The sequence below is a fragment of the Suncus etruscus genome, chromosome 12 (genome assembly GCF_024139225.1).
Source record: "Suncus etruscus isolate mSunEtr1 chromosome 12, mSunEtr1.pri.cur, whole genome shotgun sequence".
In the NCBI taxonomy this organism is placed as follows: domain Eukaryota; kingdom Metazoa; phylum Chordata; class Mammalia; order Eulipotyphla; family Soricidae; genus Suncus; species Suncus etruscus.
Genome location: NC_064859.1, coordinates 101,156,012 through 101,173,184, shown reverse-complemented (window position 1 = coordinate 101,173,184; position 17,173 = coordinate 101,156,012). Strand labels below are relative to the sequence as shown.

The 17,173-nt window shown below is 49.9% G+C and overlaps 1 protein-coding gene across 1 annotated transcript in view; it reads left to right on the top strand.

Annotated features, from left to right (window-relative positions):
• The window catches only part of HEATR5B (HEAT repeat containing 5B), a 66,124-nt gene that overhangs the window by 8,677 nt on the left and 40,274 nt on the right, over positions 1–17,173 (top strand). The window contains 11 exon segments of the mRNA XM_049784291.1: positions 213–384; positions 1,879–2,036; positions 3,302–3,551; positions 5,036–5,191; positions 6,134–6,384; positions 8,193–8,304; positions 9,317–9,469; positions 12,231–12,330; positions 13,980–14,089; positions 15,373–15,536; positions 16,147–16,322. Coding sequence (XP_049640248.1) covers positions 213–384; positions 1,879–2,036; positions 3,302–3,551; positions 5,036–5,191; positions 6,134–6,384; positions 8,193–8,304; positions 9,317–9,469; positions 12,231–12,330; positions 13,980–14,089; positions 15,373–15,536; positions 16,147–16,322 — 1,802 coding nt within the window.

Sequence of the window (17,173 nt, the reverse complement as noted above, 5' to 3'; positions counted from 1 at the left end):
CCCAGGACTGAACTTGAGTTGCCCACAAGCAACACATGAACTTGGGTGGGTTTCCCTTGAGCAAAGTATGAACCCAGGTAGACTGACTTGGGGCTCCCACAAGCAAAGCTTAAACTTGGATTGGCTGCACACAAGGCAGATGTCCTCCCACTGTGCTGTCTGTTGCTCTGGTCCCGGTATAATCCACTCTCCTTCTTTGCCATTACCGGCAGTGCCTGTTGGAGCTGCAGAATGAAGCCGTGTTCATGTGGACGGCTGAGCTGGAGAACATCGCCACACTCTGCTTCAAGGCTCTGGAAAACTCCAACTATGGCGTCCGCGTGGCTGTGTCGCAGCTCTTGGGCACTGTCATGGCGACAGCATTAATGCCCAAGCAAGCAACAGGTACCAGGAAGCCCACCCCTGCCCCTACCAACTGGTTTTCCTCTTTATTTATTTTTTTTTGTTTCTTTGTTTTTGGGCCACACCCGATGTCGCTCAGGGGGTTACTTCTGGCTAACCTAGGACAGACCATGGTTCAATCCCCGGTAACCCATATGGTCCCCCAAGCCAGGAGTGATTTCTGAGCACAGAGTGAGGAGGAACCCCTGAGCATCACAGGGTGTAGCCCAAAAACCAAAAAAAAAAAAAAAATTGCTCCTGGCTTGGGGGACCATCTGGGACACCGGTATCAAACCACAGTCAGTCCATCCTGGGTCAGCTGCGTGCAAGGCAAACACTCTACCACTGCGCCATCTCTCTGGCCCCTGTTTTTCTTCTTAAGATTTCCACCCCATCCTAGCCTGGTGTGGTGGCCCCCTACCCTACATTGATGCAACTTTTTCTTGTGTGCATCCCCACCCCTGGCAAATCCCTGGTTTCGCCGCTGAGTCCCTGTGTCCTGGGAAAGCTGGGTAGCTAGACCATGTTGATGTGGACCAAGCAAGCTACTTTTACTTTGTAACTTCTTCCACTGAACATTTTTTGTTTTTGCTTTGGGGCCATACACGGTGGTGCTTAGGGGTTCTTTCTACCTCTGTGATCAAGAATCACTCCTGGGAGGCTCAGAGGACCCTATGGGATGCCAGGGATTGAACCCTGGGCCAGTGACATGTAAGACAAATGCCCTCCCTACCGTGCTGTCAGCTTCCACTCCTCCACTGCACTTTTTTTTTGTTTGTTTTTGGTTTTTGGGCCACACCCGGCGTTGCTCAGGGGTTCCTCCTGACTGTCTGCTCAGAAATAGCTCCTGGCAGGCACGGGAGACCACATGGGACACTGGGATTCTAACCAACCACCTTTGGTCCTGGATCGGCTGCTTGCAAGGCAAGCGCCACTGTGCTATCTCTCCGGGCCCCCACTGCACTTTTTAATGTTTATTTTATGGTTATTATTATTTTTTTGGTTTTGGGGTCACACCTGGCATCTCTCGGGGGTTACTTCTGGCTCTGTGCTCAGAAATCACTCTTGGCAGGCATGGGGGACCATATGGGATGCCAGGGATTGAATCCAGGTCCATTCCAGGTCAGTTGCATACAAGACAAACACCCTACCATTGTACTATCTCTCTGGCCCTGAACTTAATTTGTTTAGTGTGTGCTTTAAGATCGAGTTTACTGTTGTTGCGGGGTCCCTACCCTGTGGTGCTGGAGATCAAAGCCAGGGCCTCACTCAGGCCATGTTGTTACTATCTCCAGCATATCACATCAGCCCGGACCAGAGTCTGTTTCTCCGAGTCCTTGTCCAGTTTTCAGACACCATGAAAACAAAGCAACTCTGGGCTCCTTGTCACAGCCCTGAGTTTCCTTCCCAGCATTTTAAAGCCACAGGTTAGGTTTTACTGCTGGGGCATGGGCCAGCCTCTCCCTTGCTCACAGAGTCTTTTTTCCCTCCTGGAAGTGATGCGGCAGAATGTCAAGCGAGCGACCTTCGACGAAGTCCTGGAACTCATGGCCACGGGCTTCCTCCGGGGCGGGTCTGGCTTCTTGAAGAGCGGCGGGGAGATGCTGAAAGTTGGGGGCTCCGTCAACCGGGAAGTCAGAGTCGGCGTCACGCAGGTCTGTGGCCCTCGTCCCTCCAAGGGTTCTGTCCTTTCATCCAATGACCTGGGAAACGTGTCCTGGAAGACAGGACCAGGGCTTGAGCTTGTCTTGCATGCAGCTGACCCGGGTTCCATTCCCGACATCCCATACGGTCCCTGGAGCACCACTCAGAATGATTCCTGAGTGCAGAGCCAGGAGTAAGCCCTGAGCACCACTGTGGATCACCCCCCCCCCCCCGAAAAAATTCTAAAAATGCAGTAAAATACAGATGATGCAGGGTTTTGAGCTTGTTTCTTTCAGAACATTTTTGTTCGTTTTTTGTTTTGGGGCCACACCCTCCTGGCTCTGAACTCAGAAGTTGCTTCTGGCAGGCTCGGTGGACCCTAAGGGATGCCAGGGATTGAATTTAGGTCAGCCACTTGCGAGGCAAAAGCCCTCCCTGCTGTGCTATTGCTCTGGCTCCTAAAATCAAAATTCAACTTTAGTAGATGAATTATCTTACACAATAAGAGCATCAATATAATAACAATTGTAAAAGAATATTTTTTATAACAAGGATGGACTGATTTTCCAATTTCCAAATCAGAATCTGTATTTTAATAGAATTGTCTTTGCATGATAGATGTTTGAGTCTTAAAAGTAACCTACCTTGGGGCTGGCGAGGTGGCGCTAGAGGTAAGGTGTCTGCCTGCCTTGCAAGTGCTAGCCAAGGAAGGACCGAGGTTCGATCCCCTGGTGTCCCATATGGTACCCCCAAGCCAGGGGCGATTTCTGAGCGCTTAGCCAGGAGTAACCCCTGAGCATCAAATGGGTGTGACAAAAAAAACAAACAAAAAAAAGAAAAGAAAAGTAACCTACCTAGGGGCTGGAGAGATAGCATGGAGGATGGAGGTAAGGCATTTGCCTTTCATGCAGAAAGACGGTGGTTCGAATCCCAGCATCCCATATGGTCCCCCGTGCCTGCCAGGGGCGATTTCTGAGCATAGAGCCAGGAGTAGCCCCTGAGTGCTGCTGGGTGTGACCCAAAAAAAAGGTAACCTACCTAGGTGCCAGAGCAATAACATAGCAGTTAGGGCTTATGCCTTGCACATGGCTCACCTGGACCGACCCAGGTTTGATCCTCGGCATCCCATATGGGTCCCATATGGGTCATGGAGCTTAAACTATGTCTGGATCTTAAATGTGATCTCTCTTGCATCCTCCCATCATCCTTCTGCATCCTTCATGGGGGGGGGGGGGGCTCTCCCTCCTCACAGGAAGCCCTTGTGTTCCATCCACAGGCTTACGTGGTGTTTGTGACAGCCCTGGGCGGGCAGTGGCTGGAGCGGAACTTTGCTGCCTTCTTGTCCCACGTGCTGGACCTGGTGTCGCACCCGCGGGCCACGCAGACACATGTGGAGGCCGTGTACTCGAGGCGCTGCGTGTCCTTCATCCTGCGGGCCACCGTGGGCAGCCTGCTGGGCGAGAAGGCCCAGATTGCTGCTGCCAAGGAGATTGGCCAGGCCATCGGGAAGCAGATGAAGGCGGTGGGTGAGTATAAAATCACCCCACGAACCGTGTCTCCAACCCCAGGGGAGTCTGAATCAGGGTTGCGCATGAAATAATCCAAACAAGGCTGAGGGTGAACTCTTGTAGTCTGGCAATCTTCTACCTCATGTGGAGAGCCAGCTGCCTGCCATAAATGCTGTTTTTATTGAATCCAGAGATCACCCTTGGGTGGGGCAGTAAGGACAGATAGATCAGGCTGTCCTGAGTCAGTCGCACACAGGTTTCCAAGGAAGACACTCTCTGCTTGGGAGTAAATCCAAGTTGTAAACAAACATACAAAGGGACCAGAGATAATCTTTGTTTTAGGTAAAATAAAGTGTGTCATAACAAGTGAGGATGGGGTGCGGTGATGCGAGGAGACACTCAGCTCCTGATTATGCTTGAGAAACGTGAACATTCAGTCAGTGCCTGTGGTTCTTCAGACTGCCACCAAAGTCCTTTTGAGTGACTGCTTTTATTTGCTATTAAAACAACATGGCTCTGGGGACCCTGGAGCGATAGTCTAGTGGGGAGTGCATTTGCCAGGCATGTGGCCAACCTGGGTTCAATCCCTTGAGCATTACCAGGTTTAATTCCTGAGTACAGAACCAGGAGTAACCCTTGGGCACCACCTCTGTGGCCTCAAAATCAAAAACAATGTTATTTTGGTGATTGTAGTTTTTGTTTCTTTTGGGGCCACACGTGGCTGTGCTCAGGACTGACTCCTGGCTCTATGCTCAGGAATCACTGCTGCTGCTGCTTGGAGGATTATATAGAGAGACCAGGAAAAGAACCTAGGGTGGCTGCATGCAAAGCAAGTGTCTTTTGTACTCTCGCTCCAGCCCTACCTGGGATTTGTTCCATAATTCAACAAGAAAGCTTTCATTGCAACTAAGATATTTAAATTCTGGCTGGCTGGAAGTCCAAGAAGGGGCAATGCACCCCTGGCTGAGAACCCCAGTAAATGAATCCCAAGGCCCTTTCCTTCTTGAGCAACTTTGGGGCCACTGATTTGGCAGTGATGTTACCAATGATGTCACGGCTTACAATAGCAGCAGCCAGAACATGGTCACCGCCATGGCTGTGAGCGTTTATGGAGTATATGTGAGGCCTGGCGGGGGGCTCTGTTCTGGGGAGGCGATTGCCAGCACCCCCTTCAGGCTGGGCATGAACCCTACTGCAGATGGGCCACTTACTGGAAGGACCTGAATGGAGGAATTCTTCCTCCGTGCTCTGCAGTGAACCTTGGTTGGCTTTTGCTAAGAACAAGCTGCATTCCTTAGGCCAGGGACCCAGTGCCTCAGTTTACCTTTAAGTCTCCTAAAGCTGGGAAATGGTTTCTTTTTTCCAAATCACTTTCCAGTGTTGCCTGTGGAGGTTCTGAACCCAGCAGCAACCGGTTGGATTGTGAAGACCTGAACTGGTGAAATCACTTTCAACTCCCCTCTGTCCCCGTCTCCTCCTCCCACGTGTCTTTGTGTCCCCAGAAACGGTGATGAGTGACATGAGTGGTGAGAACAAGTCTGGGGCCGCCGACATAGCAGCCAGCCAGCACGTGATGGTCTGTGCCCTTCAGGAACTGGGGAGCCTGGTGCAGAGCCTGAACGCCACGGCAGCCCCCCTCATTCAGGAGGCATCCGTCGGTGAGACCCCCTTTCCCCCAGACCTCCTCACACCCAGCTTGTGCTTGGTTCCATACTGGCTTAGCACCCAAGTTATCCCCCTGATGACAGCCTATGAGCACTGAGCCAGGGGTAGCCCCTAGGTGTGTCCCCTTCCCAAATAAGGCCAAAAAGAAAGAAAACCTCCAAAAATTTAAATTTAAAAAGCCGAAAGGCATGATGGATATTTAAGCTCTGATTAGTCATTTCTCACAGGCCATTTGTGGGCTATATGTTTATTATTTTTATCATTATTTTATTATTTTTAGAGTTTGGGCCACACCCTGCGGCGCTCACCCTGGCTCTGTGCTCAGAAGTCGTTCCTGGCTTGGGGGACCATATGGGACGCCAGGGATCGAACCGCTGTCCTGGGTTTTGCCTGAGCGCTGTACTATTGCTCCGGCCCCACAACATGTGTGTTTTTAACAAACATCTGAAAGTAAAAGAAAACACTCGTGACTGTGGTCTTATTTTTCAGTTAACATTTTTTTCTTTTAATTTTTTTCAGAGCCACGCTCTGACATTACTCCTGGCAGCGCTCAGGGGACCCAATGGGATGCCGGAGATCAAACCTGAGTCGAGCATATGCAAGGCAAATGCTTTCCCTGCCATGCTACTGCTCTGGCCCTACAACTGAGTTTAGAATCACGTAGAATCGTGATGATGGGTGACTGAAATAAATAAATAAATAAATAAATAAATAAATAAATAAATAGGTGGATAAATAAATGGATAAGATTAAATAAATAAAATCAGTGGATGACTCAGGCTAATGCGGGCCTTGACTCCACTCTCCAACCCTTCTGGGCCTGAGCACTGAGCCTGCCTTGACACAGGTCGATGGCGGTTCCCCTGAGCACTGCTTGGGAGCACCCCCTAAGTAGCCCCTCCAGAGAGAGTCCCGACTTGTGTCTCCCCTCGCAGGGCTGCTGGAGATGGTGACATCCGTGTTGCTGCACCCGAGCATGGCTGCTCGGCTGGCGGCTGCCTGGTGCCTGCGCTGCGTGGCTGTGGCCCTCCCCTTCCAGCTCACCCCCTTCCTGGACCGGTGCGCTGAGCGCCTCAACAGCCTGAAGAGCTCCCCGGAAGCTGTCAGCGGCTACAGCTTCGCCATGGCCGCCCTCCTGGGTGGGGTACACCAGTGCCCCCTGGGTATTCCTCACGCCAAGGGAAAGGTATGGGGTGGGTGGCTTGGGACCCCAGGGGGACGTGGGCCTGGGACAGCCATTCATTCACTCCAGTTTTCCTTTCTTATTTTTTTTAAATTTTATTTTATTGAGACCATTGTGATTTATAAAGTCCTTTGTAGTTGGGTTTCAGACATACAATGAACCAGGGCCTGTCCCACCACCAGTGTTGTCTTCCCTCCACCATATTCCCAGAGCGTATCCCACCCACCACCCTTTGGCCCCCGACCTGCCAGTCTAACAGGCCCATTTAAAGTTTAGATTGTTAGAATTTGGGTCTCTCGATTCCATTGTTGCTGCCTTTGGCTTGGCTTGAATATTTAGTTCTGTCCTTTTTTATCGCAAGTGCACCTGAGACCACTTGATCCCTGGCTCCCATCCTTTCTTCTTCTTTTTTGTTTTCTTCTTCAGGTTTTGGTCCACACTTGGCAGCAATCAGGGGTTACTCGTGCCTCTGAGCTCAGAAATCACTCCTGGAAGGCTTAAGGGACCCTATGGGATGCCGGGGATGGAACCTGGGTCTGTCCTGGGTCAGTTGCATGCAAGGCAAATGCCCTACTGCTATGCTATTGCTCCAGCTCCAGCTTTGCTTTATTTATTTATTTATTTATTTATTTATTTATTTATTTATTTATTTATTTATTTATTTATTTAGGTTTTTGGGCCACACCAGCAGTGCTCAGGAGTTACTCTTGGCTCTATGCTCAGAAATTGCCCCTGGCAGGCACAGGGGACCATATGGGTTGCCAGGATTCGAATCACCGTCCTTCTGCATGAAAGGCAAACGCATTACATCCATGCTATCTCTCTGACCCCAGCTTTGCTTTTTTAAAAAAATTTTAGGGACCAGAGTGATAGCACAGCAGGGAGGGCTTTTTGTTTGCCTTACATGCAGCTGACCCAGATTCAATCCCCAGCATCTCATAGGATCGTCTGAGCCCAGCCAGTAGTGATCCCTGAGTACAGAGCCAGGGGTAAGCCCTGAGCACTGCCGAGTGTGGCCCCCAAACCAAAAATCGAATAAACTGATTTAGTCCCTGTGGATTGTGAAGCAGAGCTTTGCTCGTGATCTCTGATAGTGGAGCCATGTGTCCCTCTCTGGTGTCCCCCAGGCCTCTCCATCCCGGCTCCCGCCACAACTCCCCCACAGTTCTTTGCTGCCTCCAAGACCCTTTGTAGCTGACCCCCAACTCTGTGCTCTTTATCTATCACAAATCCCTGTTTTTGCTTCTCTGCGCCCATCTGCCTTCTCCGGGTATTCAGAGCTGCTTTGAAAGGCGCTTGGCCCCAGAAGCCATTGTACTCACGCATGGGCAAGACTGTCTTGCCATCTTGACTTGCTCAGTCCTCACTGGGGTCCCCCTGCTTTCCTGCTGGGGACACTGAGGTGGGGAGGGGAGTAAGTGGTTCCGGGTCAGAGTGCAAGGCCACAACCCCAGGTAAGCAGGCCACAGAGTTCACTCAGAAACCCCCAGGGGCCAGAGTAATAGTACTGTGGCAGGGCATTTGCCTTGCACACAGATGCTCAGGACGGAGGCAGGTTCGAATCCCAGCATCCTGTATGGTTCCCCAAGCCTGCCTGGAGTGATTTCTGAGCACAGAGCCAGGAGTAACCCCTTAGCGCAACCAAGTGTCACCCAAAAACAAACAAAAAAAAAAAAAAAAGAAAGAAAGAAAGTAAAGAAACCCCCAGGGGTCCAGGTGCCCATTACCTTCTTCAAAGTCTCCCTCACCCACTGTGGGCCCTGCCCTACACTTCCCTTCTGCGGGGTCCCAGCCTGCTCTTTGTCCTGCAGATGGTGGTGAGCATCGCCGAAGACCTGCTGCGCACGGCCGCCCAGAGCACCCGCCTGTCCCTGCAGCGCACCCAGGCCGGCTGGCTGCTCCTCGGAGCCCTGATGACTCTAGGTGAGTCCTGGGGAAAGCCCAGTCCACGAGTGTCACCCGGCGTCTGGGTCTAGGCTTTGGGGTTCAGCCAGAGCAACTGGTCCGCTTCTTGCTAGGAGCTTTCTCTCTAACCCCCTCGCCCTCTGACTTCTTTTTTGTTTTATTTATTTATTTTGCATTTTGGGCCCCACCTGGCAGGGCTCCAGGGTTGCTCCTGGCTCTGCGCTCTGGAATCACTCCAAGCGGTACTCGAGGGCTACATAGGAGGCCGGGGATCGAACCCAGGCTGGCCACATGCAAAGCAGGTACCCTCCCTGCTGTTCTCGCTTACTCTCTCTCCAGCCCAGTTCTTTTTTTTTTTTTTTAATAAGTGGTTTTTGTGGGAGGAGCCAGAGTGGTGGCTCAGGACTAGCCTAGGATGGACTGCAGTTCGATTCCCCGGCGTCCCATATAGTCCTCCAAGCCAGGAGTGATTTCTGAGCGCAGAGCCAGGGGTAACTTCGGGATCACACCCTAGGGGATGCCGGAGATGGAACCCCGGTTCGCTGTATGCAAGACAAGCACCCTCCCAGATCCACTATTCTCTCCAGAATAGCTTCTAGTGCATCAGCAAAAAAAAAAAAAAAAAAACTTATAAAAAAATAATAAAAATAATAATAAATAAAACTTCGGGAGTGATCCCTGAGCTCAGAGCCAGGAGTCATCCCTGAACACCGCCAGGCATGGCCTCACAAGAAAAAGTGGCACGGACTGGAGCAGTGGCGCAAGCGGTAAGACATCTGCCTTGCTGGTGCTAGCCTAGGACAGACCGTGGTTCGATCCCCCAGTGTCCCATAGGGTCCCCTAAGCCAGGAGCAATTTCTGAGCACATAGCCAGGAGTAACCCCTGAGTGTCACCAGGTGTGCCTCAAAAAAAAAACAAAAAAAAGGAAAAGCGATGCTGCCCTGAAGCTCTTTCTCTAAGCGACTGGGAGAGGCTCCAGCGGCTGCATTCTGACCTTGTGTTCACCTTCTCTCCTTCTTGCTCCCTCAGGCCCATCCGTGGTGCGCTACCACCTGCCCAAGATGTTGCTGCTGTGGAGGAACGTCTTCCCGCGCTCTCTGAAGGAGCTGGAGGCTGAGAAGGCCCGGGGCGATTCCTTCACCTGGCAGGTGACTCTGGAAGGCCGAGCTGGCGCCCTGTGCGGTAAGGGCCAAGGCTGATCCTGGCGGGAACGGGAGAAGGGGAGCACGGGGTCCCCAACTTCCCGCCTCTCATCCTGTGTCCCAGTTTGCAGGTCAGGCTCCCTGCACCTGCCCCAGTGTCTGCAGGGCCTCCACTCTGCACTCATTGTGCTCGTGTGTGCTCTGGTTGTAGTGCTCATGCTAGGGAAGCCCTGTGCACATCTACTACTGTGATGCCTGCACAAGTGTTGGCTGTGGCTGTGCTCCTGGTGCGGTGCTCATGGGGGTGGGCATGGGCTCCCGCAGGTAGGGTACAAGGGGCTAGACAGAAGAGCCCCCAGCATGACCTGACCTCCCATGCTGCGAGTGCTATGGCTCTAGGGGGCTAACTCAGTTGCATACCCACAAGGCCGGTGGTTCAGCCGCACAAGTGACTCCTGGATCCCTTCAAATGGTTAGGTTTTTTTTTATTGTTTGTTTTTTGATTTTTGGGTCACACCCAGTGGTGCTCAGGGGTTACTCCTGCCTCTGCACTCAGAAATCACTCCCAGGGCTGGAAAGATAGCACAGCAGTAGAGCTTTTGCCTTGTGTGCAGCTGACCTGGGAGGGACCTGGTTCGATTCTTGGCATCCCCAGCTTACCAGTGGCGATTTCTGAGTGCAGAGCCAGGAGGACCCCTGAGCTCTGCCAGGTGTGGCCCAGAAACCAATCAATCAATAAGTGAAGTTTTAAAATAAATTGCTCCTGGCAGGCTCAGGGGACCTTATGGGATGCCAGGAATTGAACCCGGGTCCCTACTGGGTTGGCCGTGTGCAAGGCAAATGCCCTACTGCTGTGCTATTTCTCCGGCCCCAGTTTTATTTATTTTTATTAGTTTGGAGGCCACACCCAATGGTGTCAGGTATGCTTCCTGGCTCTGCATTTGGGGGTTACTCCCAGCGGGCTCAGGGGATCCTGTGGAAGGCGCAGGGCTCCAACTTGGGTCAGCCATGGGCAAGGCAAGTAAGTGCTCTAACCACTGTACTTCAGCTCCGGCTCATCAGTTGCCGTTTTATAAAGGTATTTGCATTCTGACTCATAAATAATAATTTTAAAAAGTAATAATACAGGGGCCAAAGTGGTGGCACAGGCGGTAGGGTGTCTGCCGTGCACGTGCTGACCTAGTCTATCCCTCGGCGTCCCATATGGTCCCCCAAGCCAGAAGCAACTTCTGTGTGCATAGCCAGGACTAACCCCTGAATTCCACCGGGTATGGCCCCAAACCAAAACCAAACAAACAAACAAACAAACAAACAAAAAAGTGATATTGGGGCCAGGCTTTAGGCATTTCCAGGCGAAGCCCAGCTCGGTCTTTTTTGGAGCCAGAATTGAACTGGTTGATTTTGTATTTTCTTCTGTCTGTCTCAGAGTCAAGAGACCTCATGTTCCAGTCCCTGGCAGACAAATGTCACCTGAGCCTGAGGGTGGGTGCAGGGCAGGGACCCACTTTAGTCCCACATCTCAGGCTGTTTCCTACCAGCCCTGCCTCGCAAGACTCACCCTGAGACAGAGGAGCATTTTTCTATGGAGCACTTTTCCACACTTTTTTTAATGCAATTGTTTTCTTTTTTTTTTTAAATGATCACTGTAAGATACCGAGTTAAAAGGTTGTTGGTAGTTGAGTTTATATCATACAATGTTCCAAACCCATTCTTTACACCAGTGTTTATTTCTGCCACTAATGTCCTGTTTCCGTCCTGTCCCTCACGCCCACTTGCCTCTAGGCAGATACTTTTCTTCTTTCTCTTTCTCTTTTCTTTCTCTCCCATTTTCCTTTTTAGACACTGTGATTTGCAGTATTATCATTATCTGGTATCATGCATATCACTTTACTTCCTTTCAGCATCCAGTTCTCGTCCAGAGTGACCATTTCCAGCTCTCATTGCCCTAGTGGTCCCCTCTCTGTCTTAGCTGCATTCTGTTACTTTTGGGTATGATTCTTATATATGAGTTCCTTTGTTTTTAATATCCTACAGATGAGTGCCATCATTCTGTTTGGTCTCTTTCCTGGACTCATTTCACTCAGCATAATACTCTCCATATCCATATGTGTATATGCGGATTTCATGGCTTCATTTTTCCTAACGACTGCATAGTATTCCATTGCATAGATGTACCATAGTTTCTTTACCCACTCATCTGTTCTCAGGCACTTAGGTTGTCCCCAGATTCTGGCTGTTGTGACTAGTGCTGCGATGAACATAGGAGTACAAGGGCTTTTCCTCATTGTGTTTTTGGACCCCTGGGGGATATTTGCAATTGAATTTTTGTGCAGTTATAAATTTCAGATTCCCACTCACAAAACACTCCCTAAGAGAGGGATTACCTTCCCTTTCCTTGTGATGATTCCCTGTGGTTCCATTTACTAATGCTCTTCTGTCAGTCTGACCTAATTTCAGAATTTTGTATTTTTTTTTAAATTAAAAGAATTGTTGGGCCCGGAGAGACAGCACAGCAGAGTTTGCCTTGCAAGCATCCCATCCAGGACCAAAGGTGGTTGGTTGGAATCCTGGTGTCCCATATGGTCCCCCGTGCCTGCCAGGAGCTATTTCTGAGCAGACAGCCAGGAGGAACCCCTGAGTACTGCCGGGTGTGGCCCAAAAACCAAAAAAAAAAAAAAAAAAAAAAAGAATTGTTGGTCCCTTTACATTATAGATTCACACACACACACACACACACACACACACACACACACACACACACAAAAGCTGCTCCAACTCTGTCTTCTCCCTCTTGTGCCCAGCCATGAGGAGCTTTGTGGCCCACTGTCCCGAGCTCCTGACCGAGGACGTCATCCGGAAGCTTATGACCCCCATCGAGTGTGCCATGACCATGATGTCGCAGTAAGTGCCACCCCGGCCACGTGCCACCCCCCAGCTTCCTTCCCCCATCATGGACCTCATTTGTTCCGTGTTTTTCCCCTCCCTGGTGTCCCCTTGGGAACCGAGAGCAATTTTATGGCTGTAAAATGACAGCATTGGTATAATGGTGGCAGTTTGAACAAAGTTACATGCTATAATTACATTATATCAGATGTAACTCTATCTATAGATATATAATATACTGTTATATATTTTATAAAACTATATAATAGTTGAAATATAAAACATGGCATTACATTTATTAGTGTCTGGATATAATATGGCTATATAAAATACATACTATCACTAATGCAATAGATAAAATATCAATATAATATATTATTTATCATATAATATAAAATCATGTAATAGGGGCCGGAGTGATGGCACAAGTGTCCTTGCATGCACTACCCTAGGATGGACTGCTGTTTGATCCCCTGGAGTCCCATATTGTCCCCCAAGCCAGGAGTGATTTCTGAGCACTTAGTCAGGAATAACCCCTGAATGTCACCAGGTATGACCCAAAAGCCAAAAGCCAAAAAAAACAAAAAAAAAAAAAACAACAAACATGTAATATATAAAATATATAAAATACAAAATGTAATATAGAAAATGATTATATATAATTATATAACTTATATATATAATAGTTTATAAATGTGTAATTTTAGAATATAACTTATATAATTTTACCTTTTATATAAAATAAATGTTTTGGGAGGGGCCACATCTGGCCGCACCTATGGGTTACTCCTGGCTCTATGCTCAGAAATCATTCCTGGGGCCAGCGAGGTGGCGCTAGAGGTAAGGTGTCTGCCTTGCAACCACTAGCCAAAGAAAGGACCACAGTTCGATCCCCCGGCGTCCCATATGATCCCCCAAGCCAGGGTCGATTTCTGAGCGCGTAGCCAGGAGTAACCCCTGAGCATCAAACGGGTGTGGCCCGAAAAACCAAAAAACCAATAAAACAAAAAAAAAAGAAATCATTCCTAATAGGCTTGGAAGGCCATCTGGGATGCCAGGGATCGAACCCAGGTCTGCCCCAGGTTGGCAGCATGCAAGGAAAGCACCCTACCGCTGTGCTATCGCTCCAGCTCCTATAATATAAAAAAATATATATTATATATAAATATATTTGTATATATAATATATATATAATATATTATATATAAATACATTTGTATATATAAATATATATATAAAATTATATATATTATTATATATAAATTATATATATATTATTATTATATATAAATTATATATATATTATAAAATATATATATATTATTATATGGTTTTTGGGTCCCACCCGGCAGTGCTCAGGGGTTACTTCTGGCTCTATGCTCAGAAATAGCTTCTGGCAGGCTCGGGGGACCCTATGGGGTGCCGGGATTCAAACCATCATCCTTCTGCATGCAGGCAACGCCCTGCCTCGATGCTATCTCTCGCCCCTAATAAATATTTTACAGTGACAAAATTTAGATCAGTTTGCTTCTACTGAGTGAAAGGCCCAGTAAGAACCAGACTTAAGACAGTGCACTGCCCCAGCCAGTAGGGGGGCAGAATGGGGCTGTGGCCTGCCCTGCCCTGACTGCCCTCTGACTACCCTCTGATACCCTCCGGCCTTCCAGCATCCCAGCAGTGATCAAGGCCCACGGCGCACACCTGAAGGCGAGCGCCGCGATGGTTCGGCTGAGGCTCTATGACATCCTGGCTCTGCTCCCTCCTAAAACCTATGAAGGTGAGTAATAAGGTTCCGAATCTCAGGTTGCTGCAGGCTGTGCCCCAATGTCCCCTGCATCCTGGACCAGCCAGTGCTTGTCCTTCCTGCTAAGCTGCCGGCTCCTAGATGAAGGGCCCCACAACCCACCAAGATGCAGAGGTGGGCAGTTGGGGTCCAGGCTTTTTAGGGCTGCTCTATACCACTAGCCCATAGCTGCAGTCTGGAAGAAGGATGGGCTGTGCCCTCCATTACTCGGCTGTTGTTCCAAATGCTGAAGTTATTCAACACGTACGTCCATCAGGTTCATTTGGTCCATTCTCTCCAGCTCCGCTAAAGCATGAGTTCTGAGCCACTCTGATTCAGTGTGTGATAGGAATTTGGTGGGGCGGAATGGTGGGACTTTGTTGTTTGAGGTCTACTTCAGGGGGAGGAAGAAGGAGAGAAGAAGGGAGGGAGGGAGAGAAAAAGGAAAGAGGAAGGGAGGAAGAAAATGATAAAGGGAAGGAAGGAGAGGGAAGAAAGGAAGTAAGGGAGCAAAGAAGAGAAAAGGAAGGGAGGGAAGGAAGAAAAGAAAAAGGAAGGGAAGGAAGGAAAGAAGGTGTAAGGAACAAAAGAAGAAAGGAGGGGGGAGAGAAAGAAGGAAGGAGGGAGGTAAAGAAGGAAGGAAGGAAGAAGGAACAAAAGGGGCCGGCGAGGTGGCACTAGAGGTAAGGTTCTGCCTTGCACGGGCTAGCCAAGGAAGGACCTCAGTTTGATCCCCTGGTGTCCCATATGGTCCCCCAAGCCAGGGGCAATTTCTGAGCGCTTAGCCAGGAGTAACCCCTGAGCATCAAACGGGTGTGGCCCAGAAAAACAAAACAAAACAAAAAAAGGAACAAAAAGGAAAGAAGGAAGAAGAAAGGAGAGAGAGGGGCTGGAGAGATAGCACAGCAGTAGGACGTTTGCCTTAGACGCAGAGGGATGATGGTTCGAGTCCTGGCATCCCTTGTGGTCCCCCAAGCCTGCCAGGAGCGATTGCTGAGCATAGAGCCAGGAGGAACCTCCGAGTGCTGCTGGATGTGACCCAAAAAACAAAACAAAAAAAAATAGGAGAGAGAGAGAGAAAAGGAGGGAGGGAATAGAGAAGGGAAGAAGGGAAGGGAGGAAGAGGAAAGGAAAGGGGGAGGAAGGTGGGGGACAGGAAACCGGAAGTTACTCCTCTCCCATTGAGCAAATAGCTCTCTGGGCACTGCGCCCCATCCTATGCAATGATTCCAGCTGCCTTGATCCCATTGGACCTGAAGTCCAGTTTCTCTTTCCAGGCTCCTTCAACGCCCTCCTCCGAGAGCTGGTGGCAGAATTCACCCTGACAGACAACTCGGCCAACACCACCACCTCCCTCCTCAGGTCGCTCTGCCACTATGATGACAGCGTCCTCCTGGGCTCCTGGCTCCAGGAAACGGACCACAAGTCCATCGAGGACCAGGTAGGACACGGGCCTGGGCACAGACAGTGCCGCTCGTGGGTCCCAAGTGGGGTTGGCATGTGTTGTCCTGGGCGAGGAAGGACAGAACCAGAGAGAGCCCTGGTGTGCTGAATATAAGTTTCACAGGCCTAGGCTCAGCTCCTACACCCCAGACCTTGCAGGTTCAATTCCCGGCACCTCAGATAAGCACTGCCAGTAGAGAGAGAGAGAGAGAGACACACACACACACACACACACACACACACACACACACACACACACACACACCCCAGCACAGAGACTGGAGTCAGCCCTGAGTAGTACTGGGCATGACCCCCAAACATACAGAACACCCTGGGATAAATAAACAAGGTCCAGAGGGATAGCACAGTGGTGGGGCACTTGCCTTGCATGTGACTGACCCGGGATGGACCTATGTTCAATCCCTGGTATTCTATATGGTCCCCCAAGCTTTCCAGGAGCGATTTCTGAGCGCAGAGCTAGGAGTAATCCCTGAACACCGCTGGGTCTGACTCAAAAACCTAAAAATAAATAAACAAAAAAACAAAAGTGCACCATGCTTGCTTGGCCCATATGCCATCAGTGTGGCTTTTTATGTGTCTCATTCCAGCTGCAGCCAAACAGTGCATCAGGTAGTGGCGCCCTAGAGCACGACCCTTCATCCATCTACCTTCGAGTTCCGGCGGGGGAAGCCGTGCCAGGCCCGCTGCCCCTGGGTGTGTCCGTCATCGACGCATCTGTGGCCCTGTTCGGCGTTGTATTCCCGCACGTCTCCTATAAACACCGGTCAGTCAGAAACCCCCAGGCCCTTCCCTTTCACTGCAGCCCCTGACGTCAGCCAGCCTCGGTTTCTCTGTCACTTTGCTGGAAAGTGGCCGACTTGTGCCTCCATTTCTAGGCTCCTTTTGGTCTAGCAGGACCTGGATTTGTGGGTGCAGATTCCTAATTATCCGGTGCTTCCCAAATCTTGGCCCCCGGGATTACGAGTGTTTGAAACGGACTGCTGTGGATGGGGAGCTGGCACCCCACCACCATCAGCCATAACTCTAGTTCAGGCACTCTGTACTGATGGCCACTGAACAACCAACAGGCTTTCATGATTTGGCACTTAATGTCAGGCTTCTAGGGCCGGAAAGATAGCACAGCGATAGGGCGTTTGCCTTGTATGCTGCCCACCTAGGACGGACCTGGGTTTGATTCCCAACATCCCATATGGTTCCCGAGCCTGCCAGGTGCAATTTCTGAGTGCAGAGCCAGGAGTAACCCCTGAGTGCTGCTGGGTTGGCCCAAAATCTATAAAAAATCAAGCTCCTGTCTTGGTTAAAATTGATAAAGACTTGTGAAGGCCTGGGACAAGTGTTGAGCCGATGTGATTTCTGCCCAGTGCTCTGAATGTCAAAGTGAAGAAATTCAATGAAGTGCGGATAAACGGCAAAAAAAAAAAAAAAAGATTGATAAAGCCATGTGCATGGATTGATTTGGGAGAAATGGTTGGGATCAGCTGCAGGAACAAAGTAGAAACAAACAGTTGCAGATAGGAGCCAGAGCGATAGCACAGTGAGGAAGACATTTGCCTTGCATGTGCCCAACTTGGGTTTGATTTCCAGCATCCCATATGGTCCTCCAAGCCTGCCAGG